This window comes from Astatotilapia calliptera, chromosome 23, assembly GCF_964374335.1.
Source record: "Astatotilapia calliptera chromosome 23, fAstCal68.1, whole genome shotgun sequence".
Taxonomy (NCBI): Eukaryota; Metazoa; Chordata; class Actinopteri; order Cichliformes; family Cichlidae; genus Astatotilapia; species Astatotilapia calliptera.
In genome coordinates this window covers 31,177,628-31,200,526 of record NC_137443.1, presented here as the reverse complement: position 1 = coordinate 31,200,526, position 22,899 = coordinate 31,177,628, and the positions used below count along the sequence as shown (strand labels likewise).

Sequence of the window (22,899 nt, the reverse complement as noted above, 5' to 3'; positions counted from 1 at the left end):
CACATGTGCAGGCACACTGGCACAGCACATGCGAGTGAAATTCTTGTGTGCGAGCCCCACAAGCAACAGAGATGTGCAAACACAACAACACAAACGAGCAAAATACAAGAATGGCCAACCTGAAACTAATAAATATATGTACAATATATAATAGTGTATTCATTTCTGGATGTGTATACTAAATATTTTCCTACGTGTGTGTGTGTGTGTGTGTGTGTGTGTGTGTGTGTGTGTGTGTATACACATTTTTACAAATTAAATAGTAAATAGTAAAAATAATAATAATAATAATAATAATAATAATAATAAAATATATAAAATATACAGAGTTGAATATGTGCAAAACAAGTGGCACACACACACAAAGTGTGATGAGCTAAACAAATTTTGCTAATCTGCTATTTGTATATAGATGATTTGTTCTAACAGCAGTGTGCTTAAGACAAATCAGACTTATAAAGGCAACATGCTTTTACAAGACTTGCTGAGAATGATAAAAACAGATGTGGTGGAGTGCCCTTCTACCAGCAACACTTACATACTGTCTTTATTAATTTCACTGTAGTGTTTGAAACAGAGTCAGTAACACTATCATTGGCTACATGAATGCAGCATTGATAGACTGTTGAGAGCGTGCAGTCTGATGGACCTGTTAGCAGAAGCCTTCCGGCATACTCACTTCGGAAGCTGGCGGAAGTCTCCAGCATACTCCTCATACTTGTAGTTGACCACGTGCCAGTCAGACTTGTAGGTCGTGATACACTGCAGGTACATGAAGTAAAGAGGTGGTGAGGGGTCTCTTTAACAAAGCATATACAGATGTGTAATTAGATTTATTAAAAAAATAATCTAGGAAAAGTATGGAGATGTTTAACAACATTACAAAAATTATTTTTAATTGGGAATAGATGGCCCTGTTGATGCAGGAGCGTCAGCAGATGCACGCTTTGTTCACTCTTCTGTTATTTACTAACTAAATATTATCTCTAGTTTACTAAATGTCTTACTTTACTATTTATAAATGGAATATCTTTGATTTTGGGCCATTCAATGATTAAAAAGAGTCAGTATAGTAATCACCTGGTTCCTCTCCCCTCATCACTTCTTGTGTATCTTCCTTTGTCCTGTCTTGGGTCGTCTGTATTGCTACGTGTTCTTGTAGCAAAGTATTACTTATATTGTTATTCCAATGATTTCCGAACTTGGACTTGCTGGTTTGTCCTCATTTTATTCCTGGACTTTGTACACCCATTGCTAATCAGCATTAAAAGTTTATTTATGACTGCCTATGAGTCCTACATTTGGATCCTCAAAACTAATTCACCCCTACCCCTGGCTACATTTATGAAACAATACTGAGATATGGTATTTCTAAATATCACATTATAGTTTGCATCCAAATAACATCTGACCTCTGTTTACTGCATTACAAACTTTTAAAGTACAGCTATTCCCCTAAAAGTAACCCAGCGAGGTATCTGCCTTGGTGGAAGAAGATCCCTCCTTTATACTTTAACACAGATTACAACCAATCAGTCACACAACAAGTGTTGTGTGACTGATTGGTTGTAATCTGTGTTCCACAGCCAATCTGTGGCTGGGTTGTGGGGAATTAAATACTTATTTCACTCAACGACATTTTGTTTCTTTTCAAATGAGCAAACCTAGAATTTTAGCAGAGAATCAAATCATTCAAAGTAAACTTAAAGAATGAATCCTTTCAGAGCACTTGAATGTTTTAATTAAAACACTGTTATACAAGTTTATAGTTAATATGCAGAAAAAGAACATGATTCAATAAAAAAAACAGCTATTCAAGATAACAAAGCATAAAAGAACATGTTTTTGAGGTAAAGAGCAGTTTAAACATAGCTTTATTATTTCAATGTGTGCTCATCAGTTCTGTGTTCACAAAATGTGAGGGAAAAGGGGGTCATTAAAATGTAGAATAACAAATTATGAAACAAAACATCCCATGTGTAAGGAGCACAGCTGCTCCAGATGTACTTATGATTTCACTCTTGGCTGCAGCTGTGGGGGAATATCACCTATCAGGCTCTATCAGGCTGCACCCAAACCAATCTCAACACACAGCTCTTCTGAAACTACATGAACCACCAATGAACTATAGGCTCCATCTGTGGCCAATCTACTGGACTGTTAGCAAGCATGTAAGGGCGGGGAACATGAATGGAAGTTCATCTGAAGGGGAGCAGAAAAAAATTCCAGCACACATGGTATGACTTGTTTCTAGTGGTCAGATAACATTTGTCTTTTTCACTTAGATTTGACTGAAATATAATTAGCTCTCTCGTTGCCAACCTGCCACAAACAAATCAGAGTATGTCCCTGCATGGATTTGTATCTGAAAATACAAGCCCCCTTTGATGAGTCTTCAAAGAGTGAAATCCAGATACACAATCTGGATGCCTACTTTTGGCTGAAAGGTGAAATCATGGTGGTGCGGTTGAGTGATAAATAACGGACAAAGCAGGCTTGCATCCAGATATGTATTAGTTTTACCTCTTGGACAAACAGTGAGTGAGCTTCTTTCTCTGCAGTCTCTGGCACAGTGGAAAACAGAGTCCGGCCCTGGCGCTGCAGGGTGGAGATCTGAGGGGAGACACAGAAGGCAGGCCTGAAAATGAGGTTGGCACAGCATATCTAGGTTTAGGTTTTTATAAGACCAAAAATTCACTTTACTCTTGTTTGAACTATTGAACTATTGATCCCTATTGGGGGCTTCTCTTTGTACTCTTTTTCAAAAGAAGGTAGGCAACATTCTGGCCTCCTTAGAGCCAAGAAGGTTCACTGCTGTGCTCAGTTACCCTACAGCATAGTGGCAGCTACTTCCTATGCCTCTGTGATTTTTTTATTTCATATGGATGATCGTATTATACTTCATTGTGGCTCCACTGTGTATTGGTTTACACATTTCCCTAACAAGTGAGCATCCCCGGTTTGATCCACAGAGGAGACACAAATCCCTCAGGTTGATCTGATATCCTTGTGTTGGTGTTGTTCCCAGATCATCATACTAAATGCTGTTCCAGGATCAACATTGCAAGTGACCAATCAGAATTTTGTGACGTCATAGTTTTGCGACTTCGGGAAAAACTGGCGTAAAACAAAAAACTGTACTTAAGCTGCGTGAAACCGCCTCTGTCCGCCGATCAACAGACCCTGACCCTAACCCTAACCCTAACCGTAACCCTTTAATAAACAGTAAGCAGAATTGATATTGTCCTTGCAACATTGGAATTTCATAAATGCACGAATGGCTTGGAATAACGTCACAACAATGTGATTGGTCACTTGCAATGTTGAACCTGGAACAACATTTTCATGATGGTCTGGGAACAACACCAACACGAGGATATCAGATCATCCAATCCCTCAGGGGGGCTGTGTCAGGAAGGGCATCCGGTGTAAAAGAGTGCCAAATGAAATGTGCTGAGCTAGCCATTATGCTGACCCCTTGTGAATAAGGGAGCAGCTGAAAGTAGCTTGGTAAACTTGGACAATATTAAAAATGCATTTTAATAATGAAGTGAAAGGAATCATAATGATTACTCAGAGAAATCCTCTGCTTCAGAGGATTTATGGCAGCCAAACGTTACTCCAACCTAATTCATCTTTGCCAGCCTTATTAGAGTGAGACATCCAGACACAGATGACGAGTGATAATCCAAAGCAAAGGAGCAAAAAGCACCTCAGGCCAGAAAAAGACTGGCAAGACTTTCAAGCTACTGGAGGTTGTGCTACCACTTAGTCTTCTGTTTTTCTGCTCAAACCACAAAGATGAGTATGCAGCTGTGGCACAATGACCTAGTTTCTTCATTCCTCCATTAGCAAGCATGTCTGACCAGCTCACGTTCACATCAGCCATCAAAGATATGCCAATAGATAAACTGGGCTCACTTGAATCTTCCTGTGTGTAATCCTGCATAAAGGTCCAATATAGTTCTTATATTTATAATGTGGAAAATTCAGATTATTCAGACTGATATTTCAACTGTTCAGCTTCATTTCCTCTATGACTCTACTCTCTCTCTATGGATTTATTAATGGATTATATATGATTTGGAAAGACAATACAGTATATTAATACAGAGAAATATTATAAATATAGTTCCCAAAATATCCATCTGCTGCTGTAACATCCATAATGTATAGACAAGCATAAAGGACAAGTTGCTCTTTAAAGGTGGCTAAATTTACATTTTTGACTGTGAGCAGGAACTGCTGGCAGCCAGTTAACATCATTCCTTTCACAGTCATTAAAACAGGGCTTTGATGACTTCCACCAGACCAAAGGAGTGTGTTCCCACAGCACTAATGCAGGAGGACAGACAAAATTTAAATACTTATAGGGCATAGAGATCACAGAGGCCAGAGTGGTAAAGGGTAAGAAGAGAGTCTCCTGAGGTCAACCTTCTTCTTTGGAAACTGAAGGTACCAGTAAGGTGACAGTTGGAGATCTGCAAAACTGCCCATGAAAGTACCATTTTCGTAATCCCATTTAATTTTGTTGTTTTTAAAATACAGGCATTACCGTATTCTGCTCGTATGTGCATGCAGAGATACAGACCAGCATTCTTAGCAGGCTGATAAATGTGAACGTGGGCGTGTGCTCATATGTGTTAATCTGTGCAGCACGTGCACATGCTACACCCACATGTCTGGCTAGCTCCCTCCCTTCTCTATGGGCCCAGTGATGTAAAACATATGGCAGGTTAGATGGACATACTGGGCGAGACCATGAAAACACACACACACACACACACATTCACTAATCACTATACACTGCAGACGGCCTTGTAATGAAACCCACCCATCATCTACTGATTACGAAAGAGTCCAGAGGGGAGTTGTAGACTGTAGATTTCCCACCACATACTATTGTTGCTATGAATTTTTAATTAATTTATTTTTTTTTACTGTATGTGGCATTGACATGAGACAGTGAGCCTGTACAAAACTGCTCATAAAATGTCTTTTTCATGTAATTAATTACTATACATTTTACCCAAATTTATTCAAATAGGAAGAAATGGTGTCTCTGTTAGAGATTCATTTTAGCCATGGATTAAGCCACATTAATCCAGCAGGAGAGTATATGTGGGTTTGAGTCCAGCACAGTAGTGTGCCCCATGGTTGTGTTTGTTTTCATCTCTTCTTTGTTGGTTTGGTGTTTTTGTCAAATTTATTGTGCAGTAAGAAAAGAATAAAGTTTGGTTTATTGCCAAGGAGACTGATTGACAAGTGGCAATTATTTGAGCATGACTTGTTCCAAAAGTGGGAACAGGCCAATCTAACATCAATCTCAGCACTACTGTGATGTCATGTTGATGCATTCTTTAAGCTCTTTTGAATGGAAGCAGCAGATGTAGATGCTGTACAGACAGTGTACACAATACAGTAAAAATCCAATGTATGACACATACTTGTTTATACATACTTACTATACTTCTTTGTACTTGGTTTACCAGCTCACAGTTATGGATTCTCTACATTTCCCTAAAAGGTAGTGCAGCATGGCTTTCAGAACTCTCACTTTTCTTACCTGGAAGTCGTCTGTGGGGAACTGCAGCATGTCTCTGAGAACATCACTGATGATCTCAGTTTTCCTCTGTAGGAGCACATTCTCATAATCCAGAGGCTCAATGATCTTTGGCTTTACCTGAAGGAACAGATGACTGAATTAATCCAGCTCTTCACATTTTTGTCGTAGTCATTTACAGCATAAGCGCACAACCTTAATGGCAGTCTTTTACTGTAGAGTTGTCAAGGGTATTATTATTGCACGGGTTGTGAGATAAGTTACAAAAGGAAATCTGTCACAGTGCATGGACAACAAGTTGCCATTGTCCTTTCACAGCATTACTGATTGAAAGCTACAGATGTAGAAACAGAAACAGAGATGGCAGTGAATGTGGGTTACGGTAGGAGACACTGGTGTGTGTGTGTGTGTGTGTGTGTGTGTGTGTGTGTGTGTGTGTGTGTGTGTGTGTGTGTGTGTGTGTGTGTGTGTGTGTGTGTGTGTGTGTCACTGTACCAGTCACAGTGGGCTGAGCTCAGATTTAAAACCTCAACAGGAGGAAGATACACCCTGACCAGGAGTTTTAACTTACTGTAGAAGTAGACCATGCTGTATTGTCACTGCAGACATCAGCTGTAACATACCACAGAAAAGACCCAAGGGGTTCCCCCCCACATGTCCTCCCTCACAAAGTCTGATGTTCACCAGTGATACACGCCATCTCTGTGGATGTGGATATTAGACTAAACCAAGACACAGTTCTGTGTTTACAGAACCAGTTAATTACAAGGAAATAGCTGTTCTGAACAGCTACATTTCTCTACACATTAAGGCCAAAAATGTATTTGAGTGCCCTTTTGCAGTTTCAGCCCTTGTAGCTAGATTAAGTAGCTATACTATGTTTTCTGTGTGGGAACTGAAGCTTAAAACTATAGGTTTGCCTTTGTTTTTAAACTCCATTCTACTAGGATACCTGCCAAGTATTGTGAAGTAAAACATGAGAATGAAGAAAAGAAGGGGTTTTCCAAGCAAAGTCACTAACAGACACCTCAGTGAAAAAAAGTTATGCCTTGTGTGCAAAAAAGAAGAAAAGGCTAAGTTTGCAGATTTAACACAAATTCTAACATCAATGTATGAACATACTCACTGTAATAAAGCTAAAGTGCTGATGTTTCGCATATGCAGAGTATTTACTACTTTGCCACCTCCATCAAACCACACTTCAGTCTTTTAAACCTGCTCTTTCACTCTTGTTGCTATCCTTAATGTCACAGATCACACACCAACACTCATCTCCACCCACTCCACCCTTGCCGCACTCTCTCCTTCACCTCTGTTCTTAATGGTCATAATTCAGTTCAGCACAATGTTATTTAAATAGCACCAAGTAACAGCACCTAGTTTTTTTGGATTTACTTAAAAAAAGATGTTAAGTAGATCCACCCAACTGTGTTAGCTCCAAAATCACTGATAAAGTTATCAACCTGACCATCAACCAGACCAACGCAAGTCACACACAGCCTTTGTGACTGAAGCCATTGGCCTCTTGCCATCTGCGCCCCAACAATAAGACCTCTATCAAGAGTTTTCCTCTTACCCTCTTGACACAAAATTAGACACAACTGTCTGCTCAGAGCACGACTGGATGTTAAGTGCTAAATTGTAAAATGCAGTTTACCAGTGTGGAAGGATCTGCATTTGTCATTTTTCGACTGATTCATTCAGAATTTTTTTTATCCATCCGTATTTGACAAAAACACTGACTGCCCAGCATAGCTATGCACCTGCTTTAGTATGGATTAAACTAGTATTGACAGTAGTTAGGAACTGATTCAACATCATTTCAGTTCCTAAACTGCTCAGTTGAGTGTTGACCTGTCACTAATAGCTGTAAAACTAAACTGAGATTTCTGGTTTCAAAGTGACCACTAGAAGTACACATGATTCAAACTATTTGGATAAGCCTCTGAATCCAGTGAATACATTAGAAAAATAAACAAATGTCTGCTCACAGAATTACATTTACATTCATCCAACCAATACTTTTGATGATACAGTGCAAATAGCTCTTAGTCCCTTGGATCTATAAGAGCATGACAAGCAAAAAAACTTCAGTTCAAATTTCCAACTGAATGTTTGCCAGTGAGATCGAAGATAACAGCAAGCGGCTGTGAACTGTGTGACTTTCAAGTAATTCATTCCCAGGCTATGGTGCTTTTTACTATTTTCTTCAACAAATGAGCTCTCTATCAACTCTGCATTTAACTTCTCAAACTCGTTAAGGCACAGGAACAGTTCATGAAAAAAAGGACTCACAAGTGCTTCATATCCTAAAAAAGATTGACATTCAACCCTCTGGAGAGGTGTGACCTACTATTTCCAATTTCCTTCAAATGCCTTTAAAAAGATCTTCAAAGTAGCTGTTAAAAAGAATCTATGCACTAAAAGGTAACAATCACATCTCTTCCATTTAGCAAGAAATTTCCAGATTTAAAAAAAACAACTTGTGATTTATTTCTGAAATATGGCATAAGTACAACTCACCGTTGCCCCCTGTGACCCTGCCTCCACCTCTGCCTCAATCTCAGCCAGGCTCTTGTACTGCTGTGGAGACTCTATCACCATCTCCTTTCTGGGTGTTTTTCCTGTCCGTCCCTGCATGGCGATCAGTCTTGTCTGTGCCTATAGCCAGATGGACGATTCTGTCACTGGGCTACTGCCTTTAGTCTGTGAGAGTGTTGCCAGGGTCCAGTGACATTCCCTCTATACTCAGTCGCAACCGTCAAGCTTCTCTCTCCCGTTCTCTATTCCAGTCTGTGAGGGTGGGAGGGGCTCACAGCTGTGTGTGTATGCGTGTGTGTGTGTGTGCATTTGTATGTACAGTATGTGATTTGTGTGAGTAGGAGGGGAATATAATCACATCCCCATTAAACATTCGGAAGAGGCACAAATACTCGCCGGCCCCACCTACTACTAAGCTGAAAACTGAACCCACCTAAAAAGGTAGGAAAAAAGATGCAATAACTCAGATATACTATACTTACTTTCATTTCGAACACACTTAAAAGGCTAACTCTTTAAAATAAGGTGTAGTAAATACCTAAACACTCATCTCAAAAGACAATGCTATCAAAATGCATTGTACAGCAAACCATTACTTTATAGACCTTACCATTTACTCTAAATTGTTTGTCCTTCTTATACTGTAGTGCACTTCAATAATACTGAGGTCATTGAGGTTCATATTTGAAATGCCAGAAAATGAAGTTGGCTTGTCATTTGTTTGGTTGATCAACACCTCAAAGGAGGCATCTGAATTACTTTGTTCATGATGTGAACACATAAAAGCTACAAGCTTTAGTTTTACAGATGGATCCTACATTGGTTCCAAAACACTAAAGCTACTGTTGATATGAAAACATGGCCAATGGTCACAGTTACAGTATTTCAACAGTCTGCATTGAGAAAGTTCTACTCCCCGTTGCTGTTTTGCTCTGCTTTGAACTGTTCTTGTGCTGTATCCACTGCAGCAGGCACCCACAGCAGGGTCTACTAAAAACACACTTCCCCCTTATCCGGGTCTCAGATACAGCACACGCTCTCCTGCTGCTTCAGGAACACTTTGAGTTGCCTCTTGCTTATCCATACAGTCATCACTCTCTCTGAGGACAACCACTTGCCTTTAATCTTTAAGCAACAGAGGCGCCTCAGCTCAGCTCCGTTTTCCATCGAAGGCTGTGTTTCAGAAAGATGACATTTAAAGTTTTCAGTGAGGAATTACTTGTGCTAAATTTATGCAAATCCTTTATTTTGGAGGCTTTCTTTTCTCCATTAAGCTATAATTCACAAAACTCCAAAACACACTGCCGTTTATGAGCCATGGAGTCTTACTGAGTCACACACACACAGTTAATAACTCATCCAATTATCTCCATGAGGTGTAAATTTATGGCTCCCTAGTGCACACAGACTGTAAGAGGGGGAGGTGGGACATCACAGCGTGGAGATGACATGCTATGGGTCAGAATGACTTCAAAGGCCATCATTGCTCCACTGCAGTTTCAGATCCATCGCTCCTAATAAAATGTAGCACACAGGCAGGCAAGCGTGTGTGAGTTGTGTGAGCGTGTGAGACTTTTTTGTGCCGCAGTTTCCTTTGATCATTTGCACAACTTCTTTTAACTGTACAAGCTTCAAAGAGACTTGCTGAAATGTAGCATGCAGAGAAATTATTTCCTCTAAAAACAACGGAAAAGTGCACCATTTATTATTCAATAAGGTGTGGTGCAGAAGAGCTTCATTATGGTCCAGCAAAACCATCAGTAAAAGAGCAAGTAACTGCTGGAAGGATTTTAGTCAAATGTGGTTCATACACTGGTTTATATCAATTAGGGTGGTTGTGCAGAAATATAGGGAGGGTAACTTTCAATTAAATTTTATGTATACAGCGCCACATCACAAAAACAGTCACCTCAAGGTGCTTTATATTGTAAGGCATATTCAATTCAATTCAATTCAATTTTATTTATATAGCGCCAAATCACAACATAAGTCGCCTCAAGGCGCTTCATAGATACAGAGAAAAACCCAACAATCATATGACCCCTTATGAGCAAGCACTTTGGCAACAGTGGGAAGGAAAAACTCCCTTTTAACAGGAAGAAACCTCCGGCAGAACCAGGCTCAGGGAGGGGTGGCCATCTGTTGCGACCGGATGGGGAGAGAGAAGGAAGACAGGATAAAAGACATGCTGTGGAAGAGAGACAGAGATTAATAACAAGTATGACTCAATGCAGAGAGGTCTATTAACACATAGTGAGTGAGAAAGGTGACTGAAGAAGAAATACTCAATGCATCATAGGAATCCCCCAGCAGCCTACACCTACTGCAGCATAACTAAGGGAGGATTCAGGGTCACCTGATCCAGCCCTAACTATAAGCTTTAGCGAAAAGGAAAGTGTGAAACCTAATCTTAAAAGCAGAGATAGTGTCTGTCTCCCGAATCCAAACCGGAAGCTGGTTCCACAGAAGAGGGGCCTGAAAACTGAAGGCTCTGCCTCCCATTCTACTTTTAAATACACTACGAACAACTTGGGCTGTAAAGAGTTTTTCTAAACTTTTATTACACCTGCCAGACAGCTTTCAATGAATCCTGTCGTTAAGTCTGACGTCACTAGCTGTGTCTGGGCCTAAACTCCGCTGCAGGTCCATATATCAAACGATCACTATGGCATTTCTGAGAGTTGAAAAACTGTCTTTCATCTTTAATAATGATCAGTGTTCTGCTCTACCAGGTGTAACAATTGAGTTTAACATCCAGGCATCCATGAAAACGGAATTTATGACATTTAACGGCGTTAGAAGTTAGCAGGAAGTTAGCTCGCTAGCTTCTATCTAAACACAATATAGCATGCCCTGACTGCGGAGTTTTGGAAACAAATTAAAACGTACAGCTCTGTTATCACTTCCAACATAAATGAAGACAGAAAACAGCAGTGACGTTTGCAGGGTTACTGAAGTTGGACTAGCTGGTATATAATGATGTGCTACGTGATCGCTAGCGACACAGCTATGTTAGCATAATATAAACAAGCTAACTTTTTTTCCACTCGATAAAAGTTAACGTGAGTATTCTCGTGGTCAGGTACAAATGTAATCGCATGGCAGGATGCTGTAAAAGGACCAAACTTCAGCCAGGAGAACAACTGAGATAATCCATCCACAATACGAGGTTAGTCATTCATATACTGCTGCATGGGCTGGGCTGTAGTTACAGCCTAAGGTTTTAAAAACTGATCTTAAATAAATGATTAGCGGTAATAAAAGCCGAGGGAGGTCAACAGTGATCACTGACTGTTTTAGGAGCTTTTTGAGATTAAATAGAAGAAAATACAAAACATTAAACATGTTAACAACACAAAAGCCATATTAAACGCAGACTACTTTAGGCCCAGAAGTAGGATTTGTCACGTCATCACTTAACGACCGGATACACCCATTTTTGCACACGTAGTAATTTTCCCCAATACCACCAGGGAGAAGACTGGTGACATTCTGGTATGACGCTGCTAAGCTAGCTGCATTGTTTCTTGTGAGGCTGCTCCTGTAAGTTTATGGGAACCGTATGTTTGAAGTCACTTGCACTCCCACTGAAGAAATGCTAAGAATATTTAACATCTACTTTACCGTAACTCAAAAAGATGTGAACAAGGGTCTGGTTAACGGCTGGTTTGTTGTAAGCAAGCATTGAGCTGCCTCAAATCCTAAAAACTTACCACCATAAATTGGACACATTTATAATACTAAACTTGAATATTTGAGTTTATTTATAAACTACTGATATTTCTATTACCAAATGCTAGCATGTCAACACTCTAAACAAGGACTTGGCAAGCTTGACTATGAAAACAGAAACTTTATGAACTGAGTGGGAACAAAACTTTTGGCTTACAATGCTTTGCAAGTTATTTTCATTCACGTATGAAGACACAATGAAATATCTATGAAGACAGACAAACAGAAAGACAGTCGCAGTGGAAAGTAGGTAGGTTCCTACCACAAAAGCTGCAGAAACTGTAATATAGAGTGACCTGAAAGCCCACCTAGCAGGCGACTTTTTAAAAAGCAGCTGTACTGATAACAAAAAGACAAAAAGAGGTAGCAAAACAGGCAATGCATGTGAAAGCCTTTAAAATAAACAATATATTGAAAACACTGGATTCTGATGTTTCCCTTTAAACCTCAAAGCTTAGGTGAAGTAAAATGGGCAAAACAACTGTCTTCAACAGGAGAGTTTGAGGTAAAACATTTACTGTACACTGAATCTAATGCATGTTAGAGACTTGGCTGTCCTTTGGTCTTATGCACTGCTGTCTGCTGTGTCCCTGTCATCCTACGGAGGCTGCAGTGACGGTGACGCCAGCTCAGTATAATAATCAGCCCCTTGTCAATAGACTGGCTGCACTGAGGTCATTCTGCTTCATTCACCCACATCTCTGGAGCACTCTCATACACTTCCACAGGGTATCACGGATACCATAACAGTCACACCACAAGTGACTTTGGCTCTGAATGTGTGTTTGAAGGGATTGCAAATCAGTTTATAGGCCCATCTCCGTAAGAGCCTGTAAAAAAAAAAAAATCATAGAAAAAGCAGAGGAGGAGGAAGTGGAGTGGGATAGTCTCCACTTGCTTTTATTCAGCTTGAACCAATTACGACATGTGAGCCTTTCACAAAGTTCCTGAGGGGAATATATATACACACACACACATGTGCATGTGCACACACACAAACATATACATATAAAGACACAGCACATCACAAGAGTCTGTGGAGTATTGCATAAGGCCAGATTGACATAATGTTTGAGAGCTACAGTTAGCCTGGGGAGTCAAAGTGTGAGGGTGTTGACTGAAAAGAAGTGAAACTTCCCCTTCAGACTGATCTTATATGTCATACACAGATTTAAAACACATTTTGCCACTGTCTATAACAGTCAACAACAATTCAGAATGAGGTTAAATTAAACTAGTAGCTGAGTTTCATTCAGTCTTCAATCTGTAACCTAATAAGATAAGGGGGTAATAATAAGATGCTGGGTATTCTGCATCACACGAAAACTAAAGCTGGGCTTAATGTGACTCAATGTTTGTGCAGTTATGTTTTGTTTGCTTTTCTTTAAGTGGCACTGTGCATTATTGGTCTTGTCTGTCCAGAGGACATTGTGCAAACTTGCAAAACTATTTCAGGTCCTAGGTCTGGGACCCAGTGTTCTGAGTTTTTTGGAATTTGAATTCTCTTTTACTATAAGGTATTCTCTGTTTGGTTTTTAGTTATTTTTTATATTTTGATTCTATTATTTATATATATTAGATTTCCTTTGTATTTTGAGTCTTCAGTTCTTAGTTCCAGCTTCTGTTTGTATTTATTGATTTTTTTATTGAGTCGTCTTCTAATTGAACATAAATATTGACTATACTAATTGAGTTAGCATGATAAATGAGTCTGAGATGTAGCTCTTAGGTGTCCTTTCAGTCAATTCACTTGTTACAACACATAGTATGGCATATAATGCCTCCGCATGTTGTGGCTGAAGACAAATCTGTTCAAGCTTGTAATGCAGATGATCTGCAATGACTAACCAGAGTTCGTCTGCTAGTCAAACCTCAGATACAGGAGGAACAATGCGGTTTTCGTCCTAGTCGCGAAACACTGGACCAGCTCTTTATCCTCTCAAGGATACTTGAGGGCACATGGGAGTTTGCCCAACCAGTCTACATGTGTTTTGTGGACTTGGAGAAGGCATTCAACCGTGTCCCTTGGGGTGTCCTGTGGGAAATGCTACGGGAGTATGGGGTGTCTGGCCCATTGCTACGGGCCATTCAATCCCTATACAACCGTTGCAAGAGCTTGGTTCGCATTGCCAGCAATAAGTCGGACTCGTTCCCGGTGGGTGATGGGCTCTGCCAGGGCTGCTCTTTGTCACCAATTCTGTTCATAATTTTTATGGACAGGATTTCTAGGCGCAGCCAAGTGGCGGAGGGCTATGACTTCAGTGGCCTCAGAAACTGATCTCTGCTTTTCGCGGATGATGTGGTTCTGTTGGCTTCATCGGGTGATGGCCTCCAGCTCACACTGGAACGGTTCACAGCTGAGTATGAAGTAGCGGGAATGAGGATCAGCACCTCTAAATCTGAGGCCATGGTTCTCAGCCGGAAAAGGGTGGAGTGTCCACTCCGGGTCGGGGATGAGTTCCTGCCACAAGTGGAGGAGTTCAAGTATCTCGGGGTCTTGCTCGCAAGTGATGGGAGAAGGGAGTCGGAGATCGACAGATGGATTGGTTCTGCGGCCGCAGTGATGCAGACCCTGCACCGGTCCGTCATGGTGAAGAGAGAGCTGAGTGTAAAAGCGAAGCTCTCAATTTACCGGTCGATCTACGTCCCTACCCTCACCTATGGCCACGAGCTGTGGGTAGTGACCGAAAGAACGAGATTGCGGACATAAGCGGCAGAAATGAGCTTCCTCCGAAGGGTGGCTGGCCTCTCCCTTAGAGATAGGGTGAGAAGTTCAGCAATCCGGGAGGTTTAGAGTAGAGCCGCTGCTCCTCCACATCGAAAGGAGCCAGCTGAGGTGGTTCGGGGATCTGACAAGGATGCCTCCTGGGCACCTTCTGGGTGAGGTGTTCCGAGCATGTCCCACCGGGAGGAGGCCCCGGGGCAGATCCAGGACACGCTGGAGAGATTATATCTCTCGGCTGGCCTGGGAACACCTTGGTGTTCCCCTGGATAAGCTAGAGGAGGTGGCTAGGGAGACGGAGGTCTGGGCTTCTCTGCTTAGGCTGCTGCCCCCGCGACCCGGCCCCGGATAAAGCGGAAGAAAATGGATGGATGGATGAATGGATGGATGGATGGATGTGCAATGACACCTGGGACCTGCCTGCACATATACACCCCTGTCATCACAGTCATCTGTCAGTTCTTGCCCTCTTAAAACACCTCTGCCAAGTTGAACTAGATAGTTCTGTTGTCTGCTGACTTGAAGTTAGGCTAACACCAACTTCGGGGCGGTTAAGCTATGCTCAGTATGTAGGCTACCCCAGCTTTATCCAAGTCCCAAGGACAGAAGTATTCAGTCAATGCTCCTGCAACTAGCTGGGGTGATCAGATGAAGATCCGTGGTTTTCAAAGGATACACTGGAGAGCCTGGCTACCAGTGTTGGTCAAGTTACTTGAAAAAAGTAATCAGTAACTAATTACTGTTACTTTACTGATTACTTATTTTCAAAAGTAATTAATTACTTAGTTACTTAGTTACTTTTTAAAAACACGATTTACAACCTGAAGAGGTGATAAAGTGATAGATCTTTCAGCCCAATTCTACTTTTTCTACATAATCCATCATACAAAATGTAATCAAATGGAAAAGTCTCTTTTTTTTAACTTGTTTTATCAGTTTTAATCTTTTAACTTTATACATCAAGCAAAAATTTTATTATATGCAACATTCTCTGACTTGAATAAATTAGTTTAACATTTAAACCTATTTTCTGCACATTCCAGCACATAAAATAAAATATTTTTTGTGTTTACACTCACTCTTTCAAATAGATGCAAGTAAAACACAGCAGAAAATAAATAAAGTCAAAGACTCAGCGGTGCTGTTGCTCTATTTTCACCTGTAAAGCAGGACTACAGTAGGCGGAGGTTTACCCTGGTGCAGGTGTGCCGCGGTCAGTTGAAGAATCCGCGACTTTCTCTGTGAGTTTCCCATTACGTCATGGCGCACCCGGTGCTTGCTTGGAAGTTTAAGGGTTTTTTTCGCTGTAAAAAGAAGTTTTCTTCCCACGCACAATGGACGCTAATGTTTTTGTCACTTTTTATGGAATCAAACTCAAAGTAAGGTCAGTACTTCCACGCTTTAAACGCTGCACGCTCATACTCTCTCCCACAATCGATATGTGATCCATTGTTGATCTGCAGACAGCTGTTGTCACTAACGGCGCACTCGCTTACGTCACTGTCGTGAGACATTCTCGCAAAAAATCACGGTTTTAGTAACGCAGCGTTCCTACGGGAAAGTAACGGTAATCTAATTACCGTTTTTGCAATAGTAAACCCTTACTTTACTCGTTACTTGAAAAAAGTAATCAGATTACAGTAACGCGCCCATCTTTGCTGGCTACCACAGCATTCTGCAGCACCACGCAATGGTGGTCCCTCTGGTATGCGCTTAGTTGGTCAGGGGTTCATCCTACAGCAAAACAATAACCCAAAACATAAGTCTGAGCTATGCCAGAATTACCTCAGGAAAAAAGAACAAGATGGTAAGCTTAAAAACAGTCTCCAGACTTAAACCCCATCGAGATGGTTTGGAATGAACTGGACAGAAGAGTAAAAGCAAAGCAACCTACAAGTGCCACACATTTATGGGAACCTCTGCAACACATACGGGAAGAACTTTCTGGAGAATATTTGACTTCTGTTATAGAAAGACTGCATTGGTGGTATGTTTTGGGTCATTATCATGCTGGACGACACATCAATGACCCATCTTCAGTGTCCTAGTTGAGGAACGGAAGTTCTCGCCCAAGATTTCACAGTAAATGGCCGCATCCACTGGCCTCTCAATGCAGTGATGTCGTCCTTAATCCTTAGTACCGGTACTTAGTAATGTTATAGTTTTGGGCTAATGCACCACCTTTCTCATGATCATCAAATGATGGCTATTTTGATTCCATTCCCATTTTCAAATAATTGCACCAACAGCTGTGTTCTTTTCATCACACTTTTTTTCTGATGGTCTTGTAGCCAAATTCCAGAATTCCAGCCTTGTGCTTGTCTATAATCTTGTCCCTGACATCCTTTGAGAGCTCTTTGGTAATGTGAGTTTTTTTTTCAGGGTTTTGGTTGATATTCTGTTCCTGTCCAATAAAATGAAACTATCATAAAAAATAGACTGCTTATTCCTTTGTAAGTGAGCAAACTTAAAATTCAGCAGATCAAACATTTTTCACCCAACTACACTGGACAGATTATTTACTGGCCAGTTATTAACCAGTTAGTAAACATTAATTATTGTGTTGTTATTAGTTACTGATAAATAAGTATTAAGTGCAGTTAATGATCAATTTGCTTTTTATTTGATGATGGTTAATATGCTGACTGTGTTACTGACTTCTTGGAAAATATACCTAAACACAAGACTAATATTTAGTGGTAGTTACCAGTGTGCTGGTGGGAATCCACAGTTGAGATCCCCTTAGACTTGATGTTTCCACTTGCTCCTCCAGAACCACCAGCTCCACCTCCCCCTTGATGTAGCCACAATTTCTCTCAAGGATGGAACGCAGCACCTCCAAGAGAACCACGCTGGTGGTGCATCCCATGGTGCTCCCAGATGCTCACAGGTACCATGCAGGAAAAGCTGAATTTTTGCGACACACAGATACAGCAGCCCCAACTTTGTCTGTCAAACTTGACCTCTTTCCCACAAAGTCCTGTTGCAGATGAACTGACAGGTATCAGATGATCCCCTGTAGCTTACAAGGATTCCCAATCATTCCATTTGAAACACATTCACCATTTTGAAAAGCAAATCCAGCAAATCTCAGCCTAAGGGTCAGGCTGCTGAGTGGCATCCTTCTGTTTGCTGCTCAGTGGGGATGAACGGCATGAGGCTGCTGAGCTGCTCTTTCAGTCAGAGCAGGGCGTTGACTAACAGCCTCCTCTTCCTTCTGCTGGGGGATGAGGATGCTCAGTTGCTCTTTCCTTCTCCCTCTCTCTCCCCTTTCTCTTTCCCCCTTTTGTCAAACTCGTATCTCACTCATTCTTGTCACTACCCCGCCCCACCCACTCCTTCTCGCTCTCTCAGCAGCCCCCCACCCCCAACCTACAGTCATGCAGCTTAGTCATTTATCTGACTCTGCATGCTTTGTCAACAGTACAAGCAGACTACTACTAACAAAAATGCAAACACAGACTCACCCACACATAAATCACCTCCTGCAAACAACGTTTTACTCTTCCTCTTTCCCCCTCTCGCTTGATATTCTTTTCCCCACTGACACTGGAATTACAGCAGATGCAGTAATCTTTGATGTCATTTAGTCTTAAAAGGAATGACTTAACTTCCCTTGATCTTGTGTGGCAGTCACATGGTCACTAACACAAGCCTGGTATTACTTTTACTGTTATTTACTGGTCGCTGTCCTACTGCGTCATAGAAAAAGCTATAAAATATACAGGTGTGTTTATTTACAGCAATTTAAATGTATATTCTTCATCTTCTCTGTGGTTGCTGGTATAAATATTTGATCAGTGATTGACATACTCACCTACTTTTAAGTGGATGATGTAGCACAATGGGTAACACCTGGATAACGCATCTGATTCTGATAGGAGATATACATAATTGTCAGGATGTCACAGTCTCCTGTGGAGACATGGGTTCGAATCCCACTTCTGACACAAATTATTTATGGCAGCTGGATAGTGTAGTAGTAAGAGTACACACCTTTGAAGCGGGAGTCACAAGTTTGAATTCTGCCCAGTATCTAGTAAGTTACTGAATGAAGTTATTTAAATAAGTTCACGTGTACTGCAATCATTTTTTTTTCTATTAAACTAGTGTATGCATGAGGATAATTGTAAAAATACACACATACAGTTAAGACTTTTCAGAGAAGCTCATATAGTAATGTCAGTTACTGGAACCTCAACTTTATTCCTACAAAAGGAGTTTCTAGGTCTACTGTACACCTTGGAAATCTTAGGATCTCACAAGCCAGCGTTGTCCTGGTAATGATCTACCTTCAAGTAAAGGTAAAGGCTAATTTATACCATTGAGGCCTCATCTCAAAAACTGACATAGAAGTAACTCTGTCTGTGAAGCTGGATTAAAGAAATAAGTACTTAAAGTTTTAAAAACGTGTTTAGCACCATCTTCTGTCAGTATGGAACCTTACGTCACCGATTGGTTGGTCACTGTCAATAGACTTAAACTAGCAACAGAACCAATAACTCAGGGGAATATAAAGAGAGTAAACTAAAAAAATCTGTTTAAGGGGACCACTTTTGTGCTGCAACAATAACTTTTATGTTAAAATCAAGGCTATACTGTCTACTTTCTGAAGCAGTAAGTGGTTGTACGTTGTTTAGCTAACTGCACTGACACAAGAAAATCCACCTGTTAGCCATAATGTTTGTGTTTGTAAAGCACTTTAAAAATAAGGGCTATGTGGAGAAGAGTCTGTTTGAGTCAGGTGAAAGCTGGTTCAACCCACTGTTACAGCCAGAGGCAGCACAAATGTGACCCCCTTAAACTGATTTTTAGTTTTAGTGTCCCTTTTTTCCCTAAATAAATAACTGCTGTAACAGCAGTTATTGTAGTTATTGGTTGTCTTATTAGTAAGATTTCCATTAGTTTATGTTAGTTATGTCAGTTTTTGAGAGCCGGCCTCAATGGTGTAATCAGCCTTTATACATTTACTGTTTCATTTCTACTTCAAGCACAGTGAGGGGATCGTTGTTCCACTGCTTTATAATCCTGCTATATAAATACATTCAGACTGAATTGAAAACTGTCAGCTGTGGTGGAAAATAACATCTATGAGCATGAAATTCTATAAAGCTATAGAGCAAAAACTAAACAAAATAATGAACTGAAAAACGATAACATGGTCTTTAGACCTGCACAGCAGAGCTCCACAGTTGACATTAATTCTCTATTCTGCAGGATATTTTTGCTACTAAATTCTCAAATCACTTGCAACAGGCATTCTGTTTTCACTTTTGAAAGCTCCCTTTAGAAGTAAGGACAGTAACCTGCATGTATATATTCATTTGAGTTTCCCTTTCAATAAATACAAATACTTTTTGATCTTTTTCCATGTGTTGTAAAGCAGACTGCAAAACAAAAACAGGAAAATCGCCCTCAGTCAGCAAAGCAAACATTATGCTTTTCTCATGTGCACATCCTTGAATAAGTCTTTATTCTAAAGTAACTTGAAGCCTGTAATGCCAGGAGACATGGACCAATGCTGCCTCCCAGAGGCTGATACTAACAGTGCAACAACCCCGATAACTTGCTGGAAAAAGCCAGGAGACACTTCTAACCTGAATATATTCTGAAAAAGCTTTCTATGAAACAAAACAAAACAACAAAAAAGCTCCAGATATATGGTCACTAAAAGCTTTGCCCAAACACTGTAACACTGCCCAGTGTGAGCAAGCAAACGAATGGTTTCACTAATGTGGTTTGATTTGATTTAATCAGTTCAATTACACACAGCATCTCTTAACCATCTAGGATGAAAAGAGGAATGGAATTTTTCCATTTTAATGGGGTAAGACTATAGGCTGACAGGCAAAATCAGGAAGATAATATGGTAAATACGGTACAAAATAATAAGGATATTATATGATTATCCATCCATGATATGGCTCTTGTTCAATGAATACAAACAATAAAACACAGGTACTTTTAAGTTAGTTGAGGTTATGGGGAGAGGGACCCTATAGGGGTCCAAGCAGGGCTGGACTGGGACAAAAAAATCAGCCTAGGCATTTTGACTACAGACCGGTCCACCAGGTATTATAGGAAAAACCATAAAGCTCTTTGCTTAGGCTGCTGCCCCCGCGACCCAGCCTCGGATAAAGCGGATGAAGATGGATGGATGGATGGATGGATGGATGGATGGATGGATGGATGGACCATAAAGCCTTTGAATGAAAACAAACGTCGTTGTGACAGTGATGTACACTGTCTTGTTGGTATATATGTATCACTCTAAAACTTAAACCTACACTCCCTATTCTGGTATTCTAAACAGTACTTAGCCAAAACCCAAAGACTGCTTGGTCGAGTTAACCTCCTAAACTATCTACAACACATGGTGGAAACCTGACATTAAGACAGAGAAGACTAGAGGTAAAACATGACCATTACTGAATATTAAAAATAATAAATGACAGATTTAGTGATGTTTTCATGAACTATTTATTTACCACATCAATTAACATCATGGCAGGGCAAAATATTTTTTCTAACAAAAAACTAACTAACAAAATAACTAAAAACTGATATTTGCTAGACGTTTTAAATGAGAATAAGAAAGAAAAGTATTTCTTTGTGCCCCCTTTCCCTGTTAATGCCCTACCTGCCGTCCTGGCAAAACTTTGCTAGAGCCGCCCCTACACAGTTACCAGATGTCAGCTAAGTAAAAAAGGATACTGGTGTTATTTGTCTCTCAAACAGTTCATAACTTCCCTTCAACTAATTCATGTCACCTAAAAGGTAAACCTGTTTCTCCATCACCTGTTCAGCTCTGATGATTCAGTAAGGACATCTCCTGGTTTCATCTTCATGTTTCCCAGATATCCAAACCGATATCAAGACCAGCAGCTTTTACAGCTGTGGCTCCAGCAAACATCAGCTGATACTAGAAAGTAATATTAAATCAATTCTAACAACAGCTGATCAAGCTTAAACGTGCTGCTGCCACTGGTTTCCTCTTTCTGGTGCAAAGTGGGCGATAAACAAACAAGACAGACGGGACTTGTGACAGAAAAGCCAATCAGCTGATCATTGATCAGTTTCGTGATTGAAGTAGCAGCAGCTGCCTCCCCTTTCCCTCATCCACCTGCTGGCCTCCACCACTTTCTAATTTTACTGAATCTGTGGAAGCTCCGCCATAGCCACCACCAAACAATTGAGTTATTTTTACACATCTGCCAGCATCTGGCCAATCCGCCACCTTTCATTGTTTACACCGTTACGGGGAAAAAACAGAACAACAAAAAAAATCAGCGCATAAAAACGAAAAATTACCATCGGCCCACCGGACAGATTCCCAGTATGCCCAATGACCAGTCCAGCTATGGGTCCAAGGACAGTCTCATTGAAATGTGAAGGGCTCAGATCATGTTCCCATTGTTCTTTGAGTGTTACTGTGCTTCCTCTCTTCATCTCAGGCACAGAGGCCATAAGTTTCATCATGGACGTAAATTTAGGCTAAAAGTAATGAATGCACTCCACTGTGATTTGGGTATTGAGTGCCTGCAGGTATTGGCAGAGTGAAACAGGGTCCACATGAACCCTGCAGAAGAACGTTTTTATTTCAAAAAAAAACAAAAAAACAAACATGTTCGGATAGACTTTTAGTAGCTTTAAAATTAGCACACTGTTGCTGTTTTTTGTTTCAATCTAAGTAGGCTTCAAGTTTTCTAATTGTATCGCTTTTTGTCCAACTTTCACATGTCAGGATCCTCAAGCAACCAAAGAGGCCATGAATGTTGTCCACACCGAAAACCTATTTTTGCACATGCTCCACAGAACTGGATATGCAATTGTGTCATCTGGGTCAGATAAAATATTTTCTGGTCACTGCCCATTTTTTGCAGACACAAGTGACTACACAGCTGATTGAAATAGCCACTGGGTTTTTTTTTCATGATGGTTATTTGAAAGTATTTATAGACAGTGGAATACCGAGAGTGTAGCCTGATGTGTTTCACCGAATCATGGCTGCACCAGGACATTCCCGATGAGAATGCTTCCGTGGAAGGCTTCCACACTGTTCGGGCGGACAGGGACAGCATCGCTAGCGGTAAGCGTAAAGGAGGTGGGCTTGCTGTTTTAGTTAACAACCGGTGGTGTAACCCTGCCAACATAACAATCAAAGAAAGGATTTGTTGCCCGGACACTGAACTGTGTGCTGTTGGACTCAGGCCGTATTATTTACCCAGGGAATTCTCTCACGTCATCTTGGTGGCTGTCTATGTTCCCCCCTCTGCTAACCCCACAGCTGCATGTGACACTATCCACTCTGCCATAGCTCGGCTACAGACTCAGTACCCGA

At 40.8% G+C, this 22,899-nt stretch overlaps 1 protein-coding gene across 18 annotated transcripts in view; it reads right to left on the bottom strand.

Moving 5' to 3' along the window:
* LOC113015756 (dedicator of cytokinesis protein 9-like) overlaps window positions 1-22,899 on the bottom strand; it is a 64,193-nt gene that overhangs the window by 32,907 nt on the left and 8,387 nt on the right. For 8 of the 18 annotated variants that reach the window (XM_026157977.2, XM_026157987.2, XM_080297843.1 and 5 more), the window contains exons 1-4: window positions 17,266-18,096; window positions 5,567-5,683; window positions 2,524-2,613; window positions 680-762 (exon numbers count right to left, since the gene is read on the bottom strand). In XM_026157977.2, the coding sequence (XP_026013762.1) occupies window positions 680-762; window positions 2,524-2,613; window positions 5,567-5,683; window positions 17,266-17,427 (452 nt within the window). In that variant the 5' untranslated portion in view covers window positions 17,428-18,096. Of the gene's footprint in view, window positions 1-679; window positions 763-2,523; window positions 2,614-5,566; window positions 5,684-8,086; window positions 8,278-17,265; window positions 18,269-22,899 lie in introns of those variants that run through there. The other 10 variants (XM_080297840.1, XM_026157996.2, XM_080297851.1 and 7 more) reach the window with 4 other exon arrangements.